The sequence below is a fragment of the Sceloporus undulatus genome, chromosome 3, assembly GCF_019175285.1.
Source record: "Sceloporus undulatus isolate JIND9_A2432 ecotype Alabama chromosome 3, SceUnd_v1.1, whole genome shotgun sequence".
NCBI lineage: Eukaryota > Metazoa > Chordata > Lepidosauria > Squamata > Phrynosomatidae > Sceloporus > Sceloporus undulatus.
Window position 1 is genome coordinate 220076066 of NC_056524.1, and position 12701 is coordinate 220088766.

Sequence of the window (12701 nt, forward strand, 5' to 3'; positions counted from 1 at the left end):
GTCATTACCTGCTCCTCCGATGTCAGGATGTCTTTCTTTGGAGTAACCCGACTGCATCCACACTGGAGCAATAACCTGGTTTGGCCCCGCTTTAACTCTTTTTCTGACTCAAGGCTATGGAATTCTGGGAGTTGGAGTTTGTTGTGGGCCCGGAGCGGAGCAGAGCTCCAACTCCCAGAATTTCATAGCCTTGAGCCAGGGCAGTTAAAACGGGGCCAACCCAGGTTATTTCCCCAGTGTGGATGCAGCCTGAATTCACTCCATCACATGGCTATCCTTTCAAACATCTTTTTCTTTTCGTAAGGTAACAAAAGGCATCCAAGATCCGGAGCTCCGGAAGGAAGCCAAACTCTTCTGCACTCGGAAGCTTTGATTGGAAAGCGACTCTTTTATTTTTATTTTTGTTAAAAAGTGGAAGGAGTGGAAGAGGTTCTGTGGAGGTATAGAAGAGGGTCGGGAAGAAGGAGGGAAAAGGCCGATGCTGGAGGACCCCCCCCCCTCCCCCGTCTTTGAAAGCAGGCAGGTGCCATCCGCTAAAACGCCTTGAAAGCGCCCGATCTCCTTGGGGGATGCGAAGGAAATGGTTTCCATTTAATAAATATTTTCCCTCCGGGCATTTTGGCGTCAGGCAGCAATTATTCAAAGGGAACAGGCGGGGAAAGGAGGAGGAGGAGGAGGAGGAGGAGGGTGTTTAAAGCCGATCTTTAAAGAGGAAGGAAACAACAAAAGCCCTGACAGGAAGAGAGAGAAAGGGAGATTTTGAAAGCGGAGGCAAAGAAAAAGAAAAATCGACATCACACACACACACACACACACACACTCGCACACACAGACGAAGTGGGGCCGAACTCTCCTTCCTTCCCACACTCTCATTTGGAGAAAAGAGACCCAAGTCTAGGAAAGTCCATAGAGGCCAACTTCGTTCTTTCAGAGGGTTCCAAGGATGTGAGCAGAGCTCTCTCCATTCTCATTTTCCAGACTAAAACAAACAAACAAACAAACAAACACACTGTAGAAAGCATTCCGTTTCAGAACTGGCTCAGTGCTAGGGGATCCTGGGAATGGTAGTTTATGGTGTACCTGGAGCTCTCTTGTCAAAGAAGGCTCCATGTCTCGACAGTTCTCAGACTTCCCGAGCATCGAGCCAAGTTCGAGCGGCCTCGACGCGGATGAGTGCTGCCGGGTGTGTTTTGGAGCTATGTGTCTTTGAATTCACTCCTTTCAGCTACTGGGACTTCGGGGCTCTCCTTGCCCACCCGAGTCGGGGTCTTAGTGTAATGCATCTGAGGAAGTAGGCTGAAGCCTAGGGAAGCTCAGGCTGCCAACTTCTTTCTTTCAGCCAGTCACTCTCAAAGGGGCTACGAGATCTCTCTATGGACTGATTCTAGAGTATTGCTATATCTTTGACATTAACCCCCAATAGGCTGCGATATCCCAGAGCCTGGAGCCACAGCCCTTCAAGTGGGCTCAACCCGGATCATTTCCGCCGTGCGGATGCCCTATCCCAAACAAGGGGGGCGTGGGGATTGGCTTGCCGTCCAACAAAAGCGCTCCCTTGCATCCCTCTCCTTTCGCTTCTCCGCTCCCTCCCTCCTCCTCCTCCTCCTTCCCTCCTTCCCTTCCTCCCTCCCTCCCTCCCTCCCTCCCTCCCTCCCTTCCTTCCTTCCTTCCTCCCTCTCTTCCCTTCCTCGGCCTGTGATTGGGCGACGGGGGTCCCGGGGAGGGAACGCCTTGCGCCTCTCCGCCCGCTCGTTGCCTCCTCCGTCCCAAAGAGCCTCGCCTCGGACCTGGCCCGCGTCAAGGCTCCCAAACTCCGCGTAGCCCGGCCCGTCGAAGGAGAGCCAGCCAGCGAACGAGCGAGCGAGCGAGCGAGAGAGCCAGGTCCCTCCGTCGGGTCTCGGTCTGGGGGCCGGCCCTGGCATGATCAGCTGAGCCGGGGCCTGGGAGGCAGGAGGCGGCCGTCGGGCGGGGGGCGCAGCGTGGGGGCACCATGTCCAAGCCCTCGGACCACATCAAGCGCCCGATGAACGCCTTCATGGTGTGGTCCCGGGGCCAGCGTCGGAAGATGGCCCAGGAGAACCCCAAGATGCACAACTCGGAGATCAGCAAACGCCTCGGGGCGGAGTGGAAGCTGCTCTCGGAGGCCGAGAAGCGGCCCTACATCGACGAGGCCAAGCGGCTCCGCGCGCAGCACATGAAGGAGCACCCCGACTACAAGTACCGGCCCCGCCGCAAGCCCAAGAACCTGCTCAAGAAGGACAGGTACGTCTTCCCCTTGCCTTACCTGGGCGACCCCGATCCCCTCAAGGCGGCCGGGCTCCCCGTGGGCTCCGTCGGCTCGGCCGCGGACTCCCTGCTGGGCTCGGCCGAGAAGGCCCGCGCCGCCGCCTTCCTGCCGCCGACCTCGACGCCCTACTCGCTGCTGGACCCCGGGCAGTTCAGCTCCAGCGCCCTGCAGAAGATGACCGAGGTGGGGCCCCACGCCTTGGCCGCCGCCGCCGGCTCCCTGCCCTACGCCTCCAGCCTGGGCTACCAGAACGGGGCCTTCGGGGCCCTGGGCTGCCCCAGCCAGCACACCCACACCCACCCCTCGCCCACCAACCCCGGCTACGTCGTGCCCTGTAACTGTACCGCCTGGTCGGCCGCCTCCAGTTTGCAGCCGCCCGTGGCCTACATCCTCTTCCCGGGCATGACCAAGACTGGCCTCGACCCCTACGCCTCGGCCCACGCCGCCGCCATGTAACGGGCAACAACGCCAGCAGCAACGGCAGCAGCAACTGCAGCAACAACAACCGACCGACCCCCCTGAACCCACTGACAGACCCCCAGCCACACAGGAGCCAAGCCTGGCCAGCCACTGGGCAACTGGAGTGGCAAGCCCGGCCTTGGACGGGCATCTAGCAGAGCCAGGCTCCAGAAAACAGACAGAGATATTTTTTTTGGGGGGGGGGGGGGACAACACACACACACACACACACACAACCTAAAGGAAAGCCACCTGACTAATGCCCTGGGGACCTGGTTTTCACCTCGGGAAAGACTGCTTCAGACTCTCATGCCTTGATCTTATTTATTTATATATTTTTGTTTCGTAAAGGGCGGGGGTGTGTGGGGGTGGGACTCTAAGACTTTGTAATTTAACCCAAAACAAAAACCAATTCACACACAAAAGGTGTTTTTCTCTCCCCCCCCCCCTTTCTCTGCACTTGGGGCTCTAAACCTATTCACAGAAAGGTGTTTTTTCTTTCTTTCTTTCTGCAATGGGGCTCTTAACCTATTCCCAAAAAGGTGTTTTTCTCTCTCTCCGCACTTGGGGCTCTAAACCTACTCCCACAAAAATGCATTGTTTATTTCTTTCTGTCGGTACTTGGGGCTCTAAACCTATTCGCAGAAAGGTATTTTTTTTCTGCACTTGGGGCTCTAAACTATTCCCCAAAAGGTGTTTTTCTTTCTTTCTTTCTGCACTTGGGGCTCTTAACCTACTCACTCAAAAAAGTATTTTTCTTTCTTTTTGAGCTTGAGGCTCTAAACCTACTCACTCAAAAAGGTATTCCCCCCCCCCCTGTCTTTCTGAACTTGGGGCTTTATACCTACTCCCACAAAAAAGGTGTTTTCCCTCTCTCTGCACTTGGGGCTCCGAGGCGCCCGAAACTTGTAAGACTTGTAAATGTGTCAAACTTTTAATTGCTCTTTTGGACCAGAAGGTCAAACATCTCTGATTCTTTCTTTCTTTGTTTCTTTTTTTAAAATAATAATATATTATTTATTACCTTTATGTCTATGAGTTTATATATGATCGGATATGAATCGGACTTGAATTCTTAAAACCCTGGAAGTATTCTGACTTGACTTAAATGGTTTCCTCTCTCTCTCTCTCTCTTTTTTGGTTTTGCACATTCAAAGGCAAGATTTAGCTGTTGTTATATATATCTATATATCTATATTTTACCATCCAGCACTAATAGATTTTAAAAAATTGCTTTTCATGTCAAAAAAAAGGAGAAAAGATTAAAAGAAGAAGAAAGAAAGGGGGAAAAACCCTCTTTAGAGTTATTTAAAAAATGGGGGGGGGTGCAAACGTTTATATTTCAAACATGGTATGATAGTGTTTGCTTAATTTAAAACAGATAGTCCTTCAATTTGTGTGAATCAGTGCAAGTAGACCTAAGTTTACTTTAGACAGAATGTCAGATATGAAGTCAGGCAGTAGAACTGTTTTTTTTTTTTTTGTTCTGTTTTGTTTATTTTAAAGGAGAAAAAGGAAAAAAAGTAATAATAACACGGTGATAATTTAAATATGTTTTAACGATGTATTGGGGGGGAACTGTATCCAGAAGGATTTTACCTCGTTAATTCTGTTCATTTGTTGAACAAAGACGTTTTGAATAAAGACAATCTGTCGTCCAACACGTCACCTATCTGCTGTGAATCCAACTTCAGTTCTTGCCAGCTTCTGCTTCCAGGCTTTGTAGTTTGTGAGGATGCTGAACTAAGCGTCCCGAGATCGGGTCCTTGGGACTGTCAATGCAGTTAGGATCAGCATTCAGTCCTGAGGGTATGGATCAGAGGGATCGGGGCACTTGTAGATCTGAGAGAGGATCCGGCGGGAAGATCCTTTGCAAAAGCTCCCATTGAAGCGAATGGGGCTTGCGACTGCAATTCCAGGTTGTATCACATGGACTGAAAGAAAGAACTTCTCGAAGGGGATTCTGCCCAGAGTTTGGTGGCGGTTATTTTTCTACCCTCGATTACCGGCATCGACTTATTTATTTCTGCCTATGGTTTGGTGGTGGTTGTTTTAATACTGGCATTGCCTTATTTATTTCGATTTGTGTCTTTCTATGGGGCCCAGAGAGTGCAGGGTTGCTTTATCTCGTTCTTCCTCCTGTTTTTACAGATGGGAGAACTGAGGCTGAGTCAGAGAGTAGCCGGCTCTAAACCCGTCAGGTTGCAGTACTATATACTTTTACTTCCAAGTAAGCCTCCATTGAGTCCAATTGGACTTGCATCTGAGTAGAGTTGCCTTAGAATTTGCAAGGTTAGTGAGGTGTAAGGTGTTTCCCAGGGTGTCACCATTCATCTGTCTGTGGGCCCCACTGGGATTGTACACTTAACCTGGGAGTAAATTCTGTTGAACACAAGAGGATTTAGTTCTGAGTAAACACTTGCAGGATTGTGCCATGAAAGCATTTAACAAAGCCCTTCTCTTCAGGTTGGCTTCCAAATCAGTCCTCTTGCCTTCGAGGGAGCTTACTCTTGGGGTCTGTAGCAGAACTTGGCCGGGGCTTAGTCTTTCTGCCTTGCAAGAAACCGAAACGGTCGAGATACATTCAGAATCTAAACTGTTCTGAATGTATAGAAGGGATGTATGTTCCCTCCACACATTCAGAAGGAAGTCCCATAGAGATCAAGGAGACCTGCTCCCAGGTGTGTTTGTTCTGAATTGCCAGCAGCCAGAGTGATGGCGGAGAAGGCGGTTTCTGCCCTGTTTTCAAAGGGAGTTAACGGTGTGATTCCTCGAAATGAACATCCCATGGAGCTCAATAAGGTTGGCTTCCAGCTAGGATGGAGGCCTTACGAGAGCATGGAGGATGCGGCTCTTGAAGCTTAAAGCTTTGGTCCAGATTTTGCTTTGTGGGCGGCAGGAAAGGGATGTTGATCCACCGGTCAGGTCCTTGAACTCACAGTTGGGCGGAGAGGCAGAGCTGATTTTTCTCTTGCTAAGCCCAAACTTGAGCCGAGGAGAGGAGCTGTGTCTCAGCTGTGGGAGAAGGACTAGGCTGGGGTCCCAGGCCAGGCTCTTTACCATTGCTGGAAAAGCCTAAAAAGACAAGAGCGCAGAGCCCTTCCTGCTAAAATACCCCTTCCGACCTTGTCTCTAAAGTAGACCTATAGAGGACCCGCTGCATCTACTACCGAGCAGACCCATAGAGGACCCGGCTGCATCCATTGAGCTCTAAAGGGTGCAGTCTGGTCTTTTATAGGTCTACTTAGGAGTCGGGTTGAGTCGCAAAAGATTCATTCCAGGCGGCTGGCTTAGAAGCTTTCCCTGCAGCCTGAATTTCTAGGCACGCTTACAGTGTCGACCCCCAGGGAGTGGGGCTGCCCCCTTGTCTCTCTTCCAAAGGTCAACATGTGTTTGCCTTCCTTCTCAGGCCCTGCAAGGATCTTGCCATCCAAAGTCCCCACCCACTCATCTCTCCTGGAGCATTTACCCCCCCCCCCCTAAAAAAACCCCCAATGCAAAACAAAAACAGGGCAGTGAGAACCCGGTTCTTTGACAGCTTCGGGAGCGAGTCCGATTAGCATCTTGTCCCAAACAATTAGCGGCGTTTGCCTCCGCTATTCATCAGGTCCCTCCTTTTGTTCAGGGAAGGGTTTTTCATTAGAAGGGGTGGAAGGAAGGAAGAAATAAAAAAGGGGGGGAGAGAAAGAAAAGGAGAGAGAGAGAGGAGCAGTTGTCCATCTGGCTGGGCTGAATAGCAACCGCGATCCATGTTGTCGTTGTGTGTGTGTGTTTTCTTCTTCTCATTAAGTGCTCTTTGGAGACCGACAGCATCAATACAATTAAGAGACACGGGGCCCTGAATGGGAAGGGGAAGCCTGGGAAGAATAGAGAGGGGAACCGAGGGGGAGAGATCAGGCCGAGGGAAACAAAAGAGCCCGAGAGGAAAGCTTCCCAAGGCCAGGTTCGGACGCCTGGGCCACGCTTGCTTAGCATGACAATTAAAATTAAATTAAATTTAAATTAAATAAAATAGAAACTTTGGTCATCAAAAAGCCCCACTGGGTGCTGGGCGGGCTAGAGAGGCCACTGGAGCGGGATCGTCGCGGGAAAGGCAGGGACGGAGGGAAAAGGGAGAGGCAGGCAGGCAGGCAGACAAGGCTGATTTAACCCCAGCTGACAGTCGCTGTCAGACCCCCTGATAAGAGTCGTCGCTCAGTGTCCTTTAACATCTCCCGAGATTAGGCTTAAGGCTGGCCTCAGGGACAGGCGCCTGCCTGCCATCAGCTCTCTTCTATTTCGGGAAAGAGAACCCTACTGAAGCAGAAAGACCCCCCCAGAGAAAGGGGGCGCCATCCCTCAAGAGGCACCAGTCCTCTCCCCCCATTGGATTTCTTTCTCTAGTTGCAAACCCCTCCCCCCCCCCCCATCCATCCTCTCTGCCCCTTCCACCTAAATTGCGGCAATAGGAAACGTGGAGCTGTCATTGCGATCCATTGCCTCGATGGCCAAATGGCTCAGGGAGGGAGAAGTATGTGTTTGTGTGTGTGGATTGTGACACCTGTCTGGTTGTGTTTGCAACTTGGTGGATGATTTTGACCTCCCTAAATCACACTTCCCCACAAAATAAATAAGCAGATCGGAGAATACTCCCTTTCACAACGTTCCCTTTTTCCTTTTCGAGTGGTTGGTTGCTAAACAGGTAAACTGAAGCAGGGCTGTTTGCCCCATGGGAGCAATTGCTGCTTTTTGCAGGAGTCTTTTTAGGGGAGACCGGGGTAAAAGTGGTGACTTTACCCATATATACCTCTAAGCCCCTGATATCTATGGTTCAAACATATTGCTGTAGGGAAGAGAGAAAAACAAGGGTTTTGCTTCCAAACGCATCTGTGAGACTGCTGATCCTTCAGCCACGCGCTCCTTTCTCTGTTTTCCCTTCCTATTTGTAAACTTAGAGGGTCCGCAGCATGAAAAGGAATGCAAAAGAATGAATTACAGCCCGCTAATTTAGAATCCGTGCGATCTAAGGACGGTGTTGAATTTTTATATCAGGGAAACGTAGTTCTGTCAAATGTCGGGAAAAGATGGTTCTTTTCTGGGAAGGATCCTGTGTGGTTGGAAAGTTTGCACATTTGCTTTTTGTGTGTGTGGTGATTTAGCAGTGCAGAAATCTCTGCAAGAGGTATGTATGTGTGTGTATGTGTGTGTGTGTATATATGTGTGTGTGTGTATATATATGTATGTATATATATGTGTGTGTGTGTGTATGGCTTGAATTGAAGAAGCAGCTCAGGATGCTCCCAAATAGAGGGAATCTCTCAGGGCTGCCTTGAAACTTCAAGGTCCCTCCCGCCTCCTCCTCCCTTCCCTCTCTGGCAACAGATTTCCCTTCTCCCCCTCCTTCCCCCGAAGGACGCCCCCTTTCCAACCGGTTTCTTCCTTTCCAGGTGTCTCCTAGCAGCTCTTTTGACGCGGGAGGCGATAAATCTGGGCAGCCATCGGCCGATCGCCCTGACTCGGATGTCCAAAATAAAAAAAAGCCTAAGAAGGGGGAAAGAGACAGGGAGAGAAGAGGTGGGTCGGGTGGGAAAAAAAAAGAGATCCCCTAAAGGGAAAAAAGAAAGCCGCTCCTCGTCAAACCTGTTTCCCCTACAACTCTCTCTCTCATTTTTCTTTTTTCTCTCTCTCCAATAAAATAATTAAAGACAAGACTTCGGGGTTTGGAGGCACACCACTCCTTTCTCTAGGCTGCCAGAGAGAAAGAGGGAGGGAGAAAAGGGGATTTAATTTAGCTATTTAGAGTCTCAGACTGCGTCCGCACTGCAGAAATAATCCGGTTTAAGAGCACTTTCACTGCCTTGGCTCCATGCTATAGAATTCTGGAGGTTGTAGGTGCCACAACAAACTACAGCCTCCAGAATTCCATAGCATGGAGACATGGAAATGAAAGTGCTCTCAAACCGGATTATTTCTGCAGTGCGGACGCAGCCTCTCTCTCTCTCTCTCAGCTGGCTTGGGTTAATGAGGGGTGGGATTCCGTTTCTTTAGCCGTCCTCTATATATTTTATGTTTGGATTTAAGACCGCAAATTGGGATCCCAACTGAAGCTCGCGTAATAGACAACCTCGGGTTTGGGGAGGTGATATAAAAAGTTGATCATATAAAATAATTATTAAAAAGTTGAACTTGACAAGCCCTTCAATCCAGCTCATTCAAAGCGACATCTGGGGCTTTTCCATCACGAAGCTGAGAAATGTTTGGGGCTTGGAGGTCGGAAATAGTTTCCCCTGAAACTGGTGAATGTTTCTCCTTCTCCTAGTCAGGAGGACTAGTCTGGTAGGGTCTTATCTATCTTATCAGTAGGGTCTTACTCCTATTGGCAGGTCTGGGAGTGGCATCTTCTAACACCCTTGCCTCTTGCTTGCTTACAAGCCTCTCTTGATGAATGGCTATGTGGTCTTCTGTGAATGCTTACCCTTGAGGAAGCCCTACTGGACATAATGGGACTTTCTTCTGAGTGAGCACCCTAAACATTGTGTTGGGTTATGGAGGGGGCATTTCTCACAAAGTCTCCGATTCCAAATCATCTCCTTTGGAAAACCTGGGCTGTGAAAAGCCAGGGCGGCAGAAGGTTCCCAATGCACTTCTCCCTTTCCCAAAAGGTTTTGTTTTTAGGGGGAAACTTGACAGTTCCTTGCAATTTACAGTTTCCTAACCCTCTTCAACGATTAGGTTCAAGTTCTAAGAAATCAGCCTCCGGGCTAAAAAGGACCCTCTCCCCCAGATTTAAGTTACGCTGACGGTTTTGCTGCGTTGGAGATGAACCAGCCCAGGAGCAATGTATTCCTTTATTTAGTTTTGAGAAAGAGGACCCTCCATTGAGAAGTCTGGGGAAATCGTGACTTATCATTGATGATAACAAGGGGGGGGGGGGGGGTGGGATTCGCCATCAAGGATTTTTAAAGTTATCGAGAGGGACCCTGAGAGATCCCAAAGGCCTCAGGTTCGGATTGATATTCTTCTTCTTGTTGTTTTTGTTGTAGAATTCAAAGATATAGCCGTGTTAGTCTGTAGAATCAGTATGCAGAGAGGTCTTGTAAGACTCAAAGGTGCTACAAGATCTCCCGACATCTTATTTTTGTTGTAATTTCTTAGCCCGCTCCGCCTCTTGGATAGCCGTTGTATCAGGTTAAGAAAGCAATCAGGAGGAATCGACGAGATCCCTTCATTTCGAAAGGGATGGCAGCGCGGTCTAGTGGTTTGAGTGTCGGAAGAAAACTCTGGAAAGCAGGGTTCACTTCTCAGCTTGGCCACGAAACCCACTGGGGGGCAAGTCACACTCTCTCAACCTCAGGGGAAACCTTGCCAAGAAAACCCCAGGGGAGATTGGCCTTAGGGTCGCCAGAAAGTCGGAAACGACTTGAAGGCATACATCAAACAAACAAACAAACAAAACAACCGAGGACAGTTAATGGTACTTCTTTCTGGGAGAAAGGTGGCATGCAAATGAAATAAGTAAAGTTATTTCAAGCCGGAGAGCAGCATTACTGTATTTGTTTAAAAAAAGAAAGAATGAATAAATCAACCCGATGGAAAGGGCAAAAGGGAGCTAGAAAGGGAAAGCAATGCGTTAAAATGAAATAACTCCACACCTTGAAGGGAGGAAGGGTTGAGCTTGGGAGCTGTCAGTTCAAGAGAGGCTTCGCTTCTCTGGCTTCATTTTGTAGGAAACACCTGGTGGCTCAGGTAAAGACATGCCCACCAACGCCCAACTAGGCAGCAGACGGCTAAGGCGGCATCCACACGGCAGAAAGAATCGGGTTTGACCCCACTTTAACTGCCATGGCTCCGTGCTGTGGATTATGGGGGTTGTATTGTGGCCCCACAGCGGAGCTCCGCTCCCAGAATTCCAGAGCAAGGAGCCCTGGCAGTGAAAGTGGGGCTAAACTCCATTGTTTCTGCAGTGTGGATGCAGGCAGTGGGAGAGCAGGGCCTGTTTTGGAGCAGTTTCTTTTCGTTTTGACACAAGGAAAAGAAAGAGGGTAAAGGAAAACCAAGGTTTTGTAACTGGACCGGGGCAATTGACTAGAGATCCCTCTTATCCACCCCCGAAAAGAGGAAGATTTAAACTATGTTAGTCTGGAAAAATCAGTATGCAAAGGGGTCTTGGAGCACCTTTGCTGAAAGAAAGAAGCTGGGAGGATACGAGCTTTGGCAGGTTTGCGCCTGCTTCCTGAGATGCATACCTTGGAGCACCTTTGAGGTGAACTGAAAGAGAGAGAAGTTGGTAGGATGAGCTTTGGCAGACTTGAACCTACTCCCTCGGATGCATGCCAAGGGATCTTGTAGGACCTTTGAGATGCTGAGAGAGAGAAGTTGGTAGGATGAGCTTTGGCAGAATTGAGGGGACTTCCTCAGATGCATGTCAAGGGATCTTGGAAGACCTTTGAGATAAAGTGAGATAGAGAGGTTGTTAGTATGAGCTTTGGCAAACTTGAGCCTGCTTGCTCAGATGCATGCCAAAGGTACCTGAAGCACCTCTGAGATGAATTGAGAGAGAGCTTTGGCAGACTTGAGGCTAGTTGCCTGCAAAGCGATCTTGGTCGGAGCACCTTTGAGAAGCGGCTCTAGGAAAGCCCGTGATGCCAGCTCCTTTCTTTCAGGGGATCTCAAAGGTGCTCCAAGATCCCCTTCCCCTGAAGGCGGAGGGAAGTCGTTTTCTGAATGAACCGATTGCAGCCACTGAGAATAGAGAGAGGGCGGACTTTGGGTTGAAACCGAGCCGCTTCTCCTTGTCTTCTGCCGCTCGATGGGGCAAAGGAGGAAGAGGAGGGAAGGGAAAAACCGGGCAGAGAGGAAGGCCTGAAGAAGAGACAGGAGAAAGCGGTGGGAAGGTGGGGCCCTCAAATGGTGGCGGCACTGGGTTCATCTGCACTGCAGAAGTGAAGCAGTATGACACCGCTTTAATTGCCATGGCTCTATCCGATGTGACCCTGGGATGTATAGCTTGATGTGCCCCCCAGAGCTCTCTGCCACAGAAGGCTACATGTCTCACAAGGCTACGGATCCCAGAAATCCATAGCATTGAACAATGGCAGTTAAAGCGGTGCCAACCAGGATTATTTCTGCAGTGTAGATCAGACTTTTGCAAGGCCAGCGGTAAAAACAAACAAGCAATAATCGACCAACGGCTTCTCTAGGTTTCCCTGCTTTTTAATACACACACACACACACACACACACACGTACTTGCATACAAGCATGCTCCATATGAATGTATGTGTGTGTGTGTGTATGTATGTATGTATGTATGTTTCCAGTAGATAAGTGTATGTATGTATACACACACGGACATTTATCTACATATCATTACACGCACTTATTATTATTATTATTATTATTAATGTTTATTTATATAGCGCCATTAATTTGCATGGCACTATATACATCTCTCTCTCTCTCTCTCTCGCTTAGATATATATAGATATATATATAGAATGTACACGAACACACACACACACACACAACACCAATCCACAACCCGTCTTCTTTCTTCTTTTATATGCCTCCGTTTAGGTGCGGGATCGTTTTATTAGTAAGCACATCAAAGGCGAGAGCAAGTCTGTTAAAAAGTGTGTATGTGTGTGCATGTTTAATTACATATATATATATGTGTGTGTGTGTGTGTGTATAGAGAGAGAGACGCATATATACACACATGTATATGTGTTATATATATCTATATCTATATCACACATATACATGTTATTATTTTGTATATTTTATTAGGGCAAATTCCCCCCCCCCCCGTCCTCCATTAGGACTGAACCTGCTAAGCAAGAAACGTGCAGCGCAAGGTCTGTGCAAGGAAGAGCCCAACGTCTATCTCGCGCTGCGAAAGCAGCAGGGAAATACAAACTGAGGAAACCGAGAGAGTTTGGTGTGTCAAGAAAGCGCAGGACGGTCAGAGAAAGCGA

At 49.0% G+C, this 12701-nt stretch overlaps 1 protein-coding gene across 1 annotated transcript; it reads left to right on the forward strand.

Annotated features, from left to right (window-relative positions):
* Positions 1-1702: 1702 nt before the first annotated feature.
* SOX14 (SRY-box transcription factor 14) lies at positions 1703-3996 on the forward strand. Its single transcript, XM_042461154.1, has one exon. The coding sequence runs from the start codon at positions 1991-1993 to the stop codon at positions 2741-2743; it is 753 nt and encodes a 250-aa protein (XP_042317088.1). The 5' UTR covers positions 1703-1990; the 3' UTR covers positions 2744-3996.
* The last annotated feature ends 8705 nt before the right edge of the window (positions 3997-12701 follow it).

What these genes read in the sequence shown, in the direction of transcription:
- SOX14 (XM_042461154.1), top strand. Translation starts at nt 1,991, where the DNA reads ATGTCCAAGCCCTCGGACCACATCAAGCGCCCGATGAACGCCTTCATG.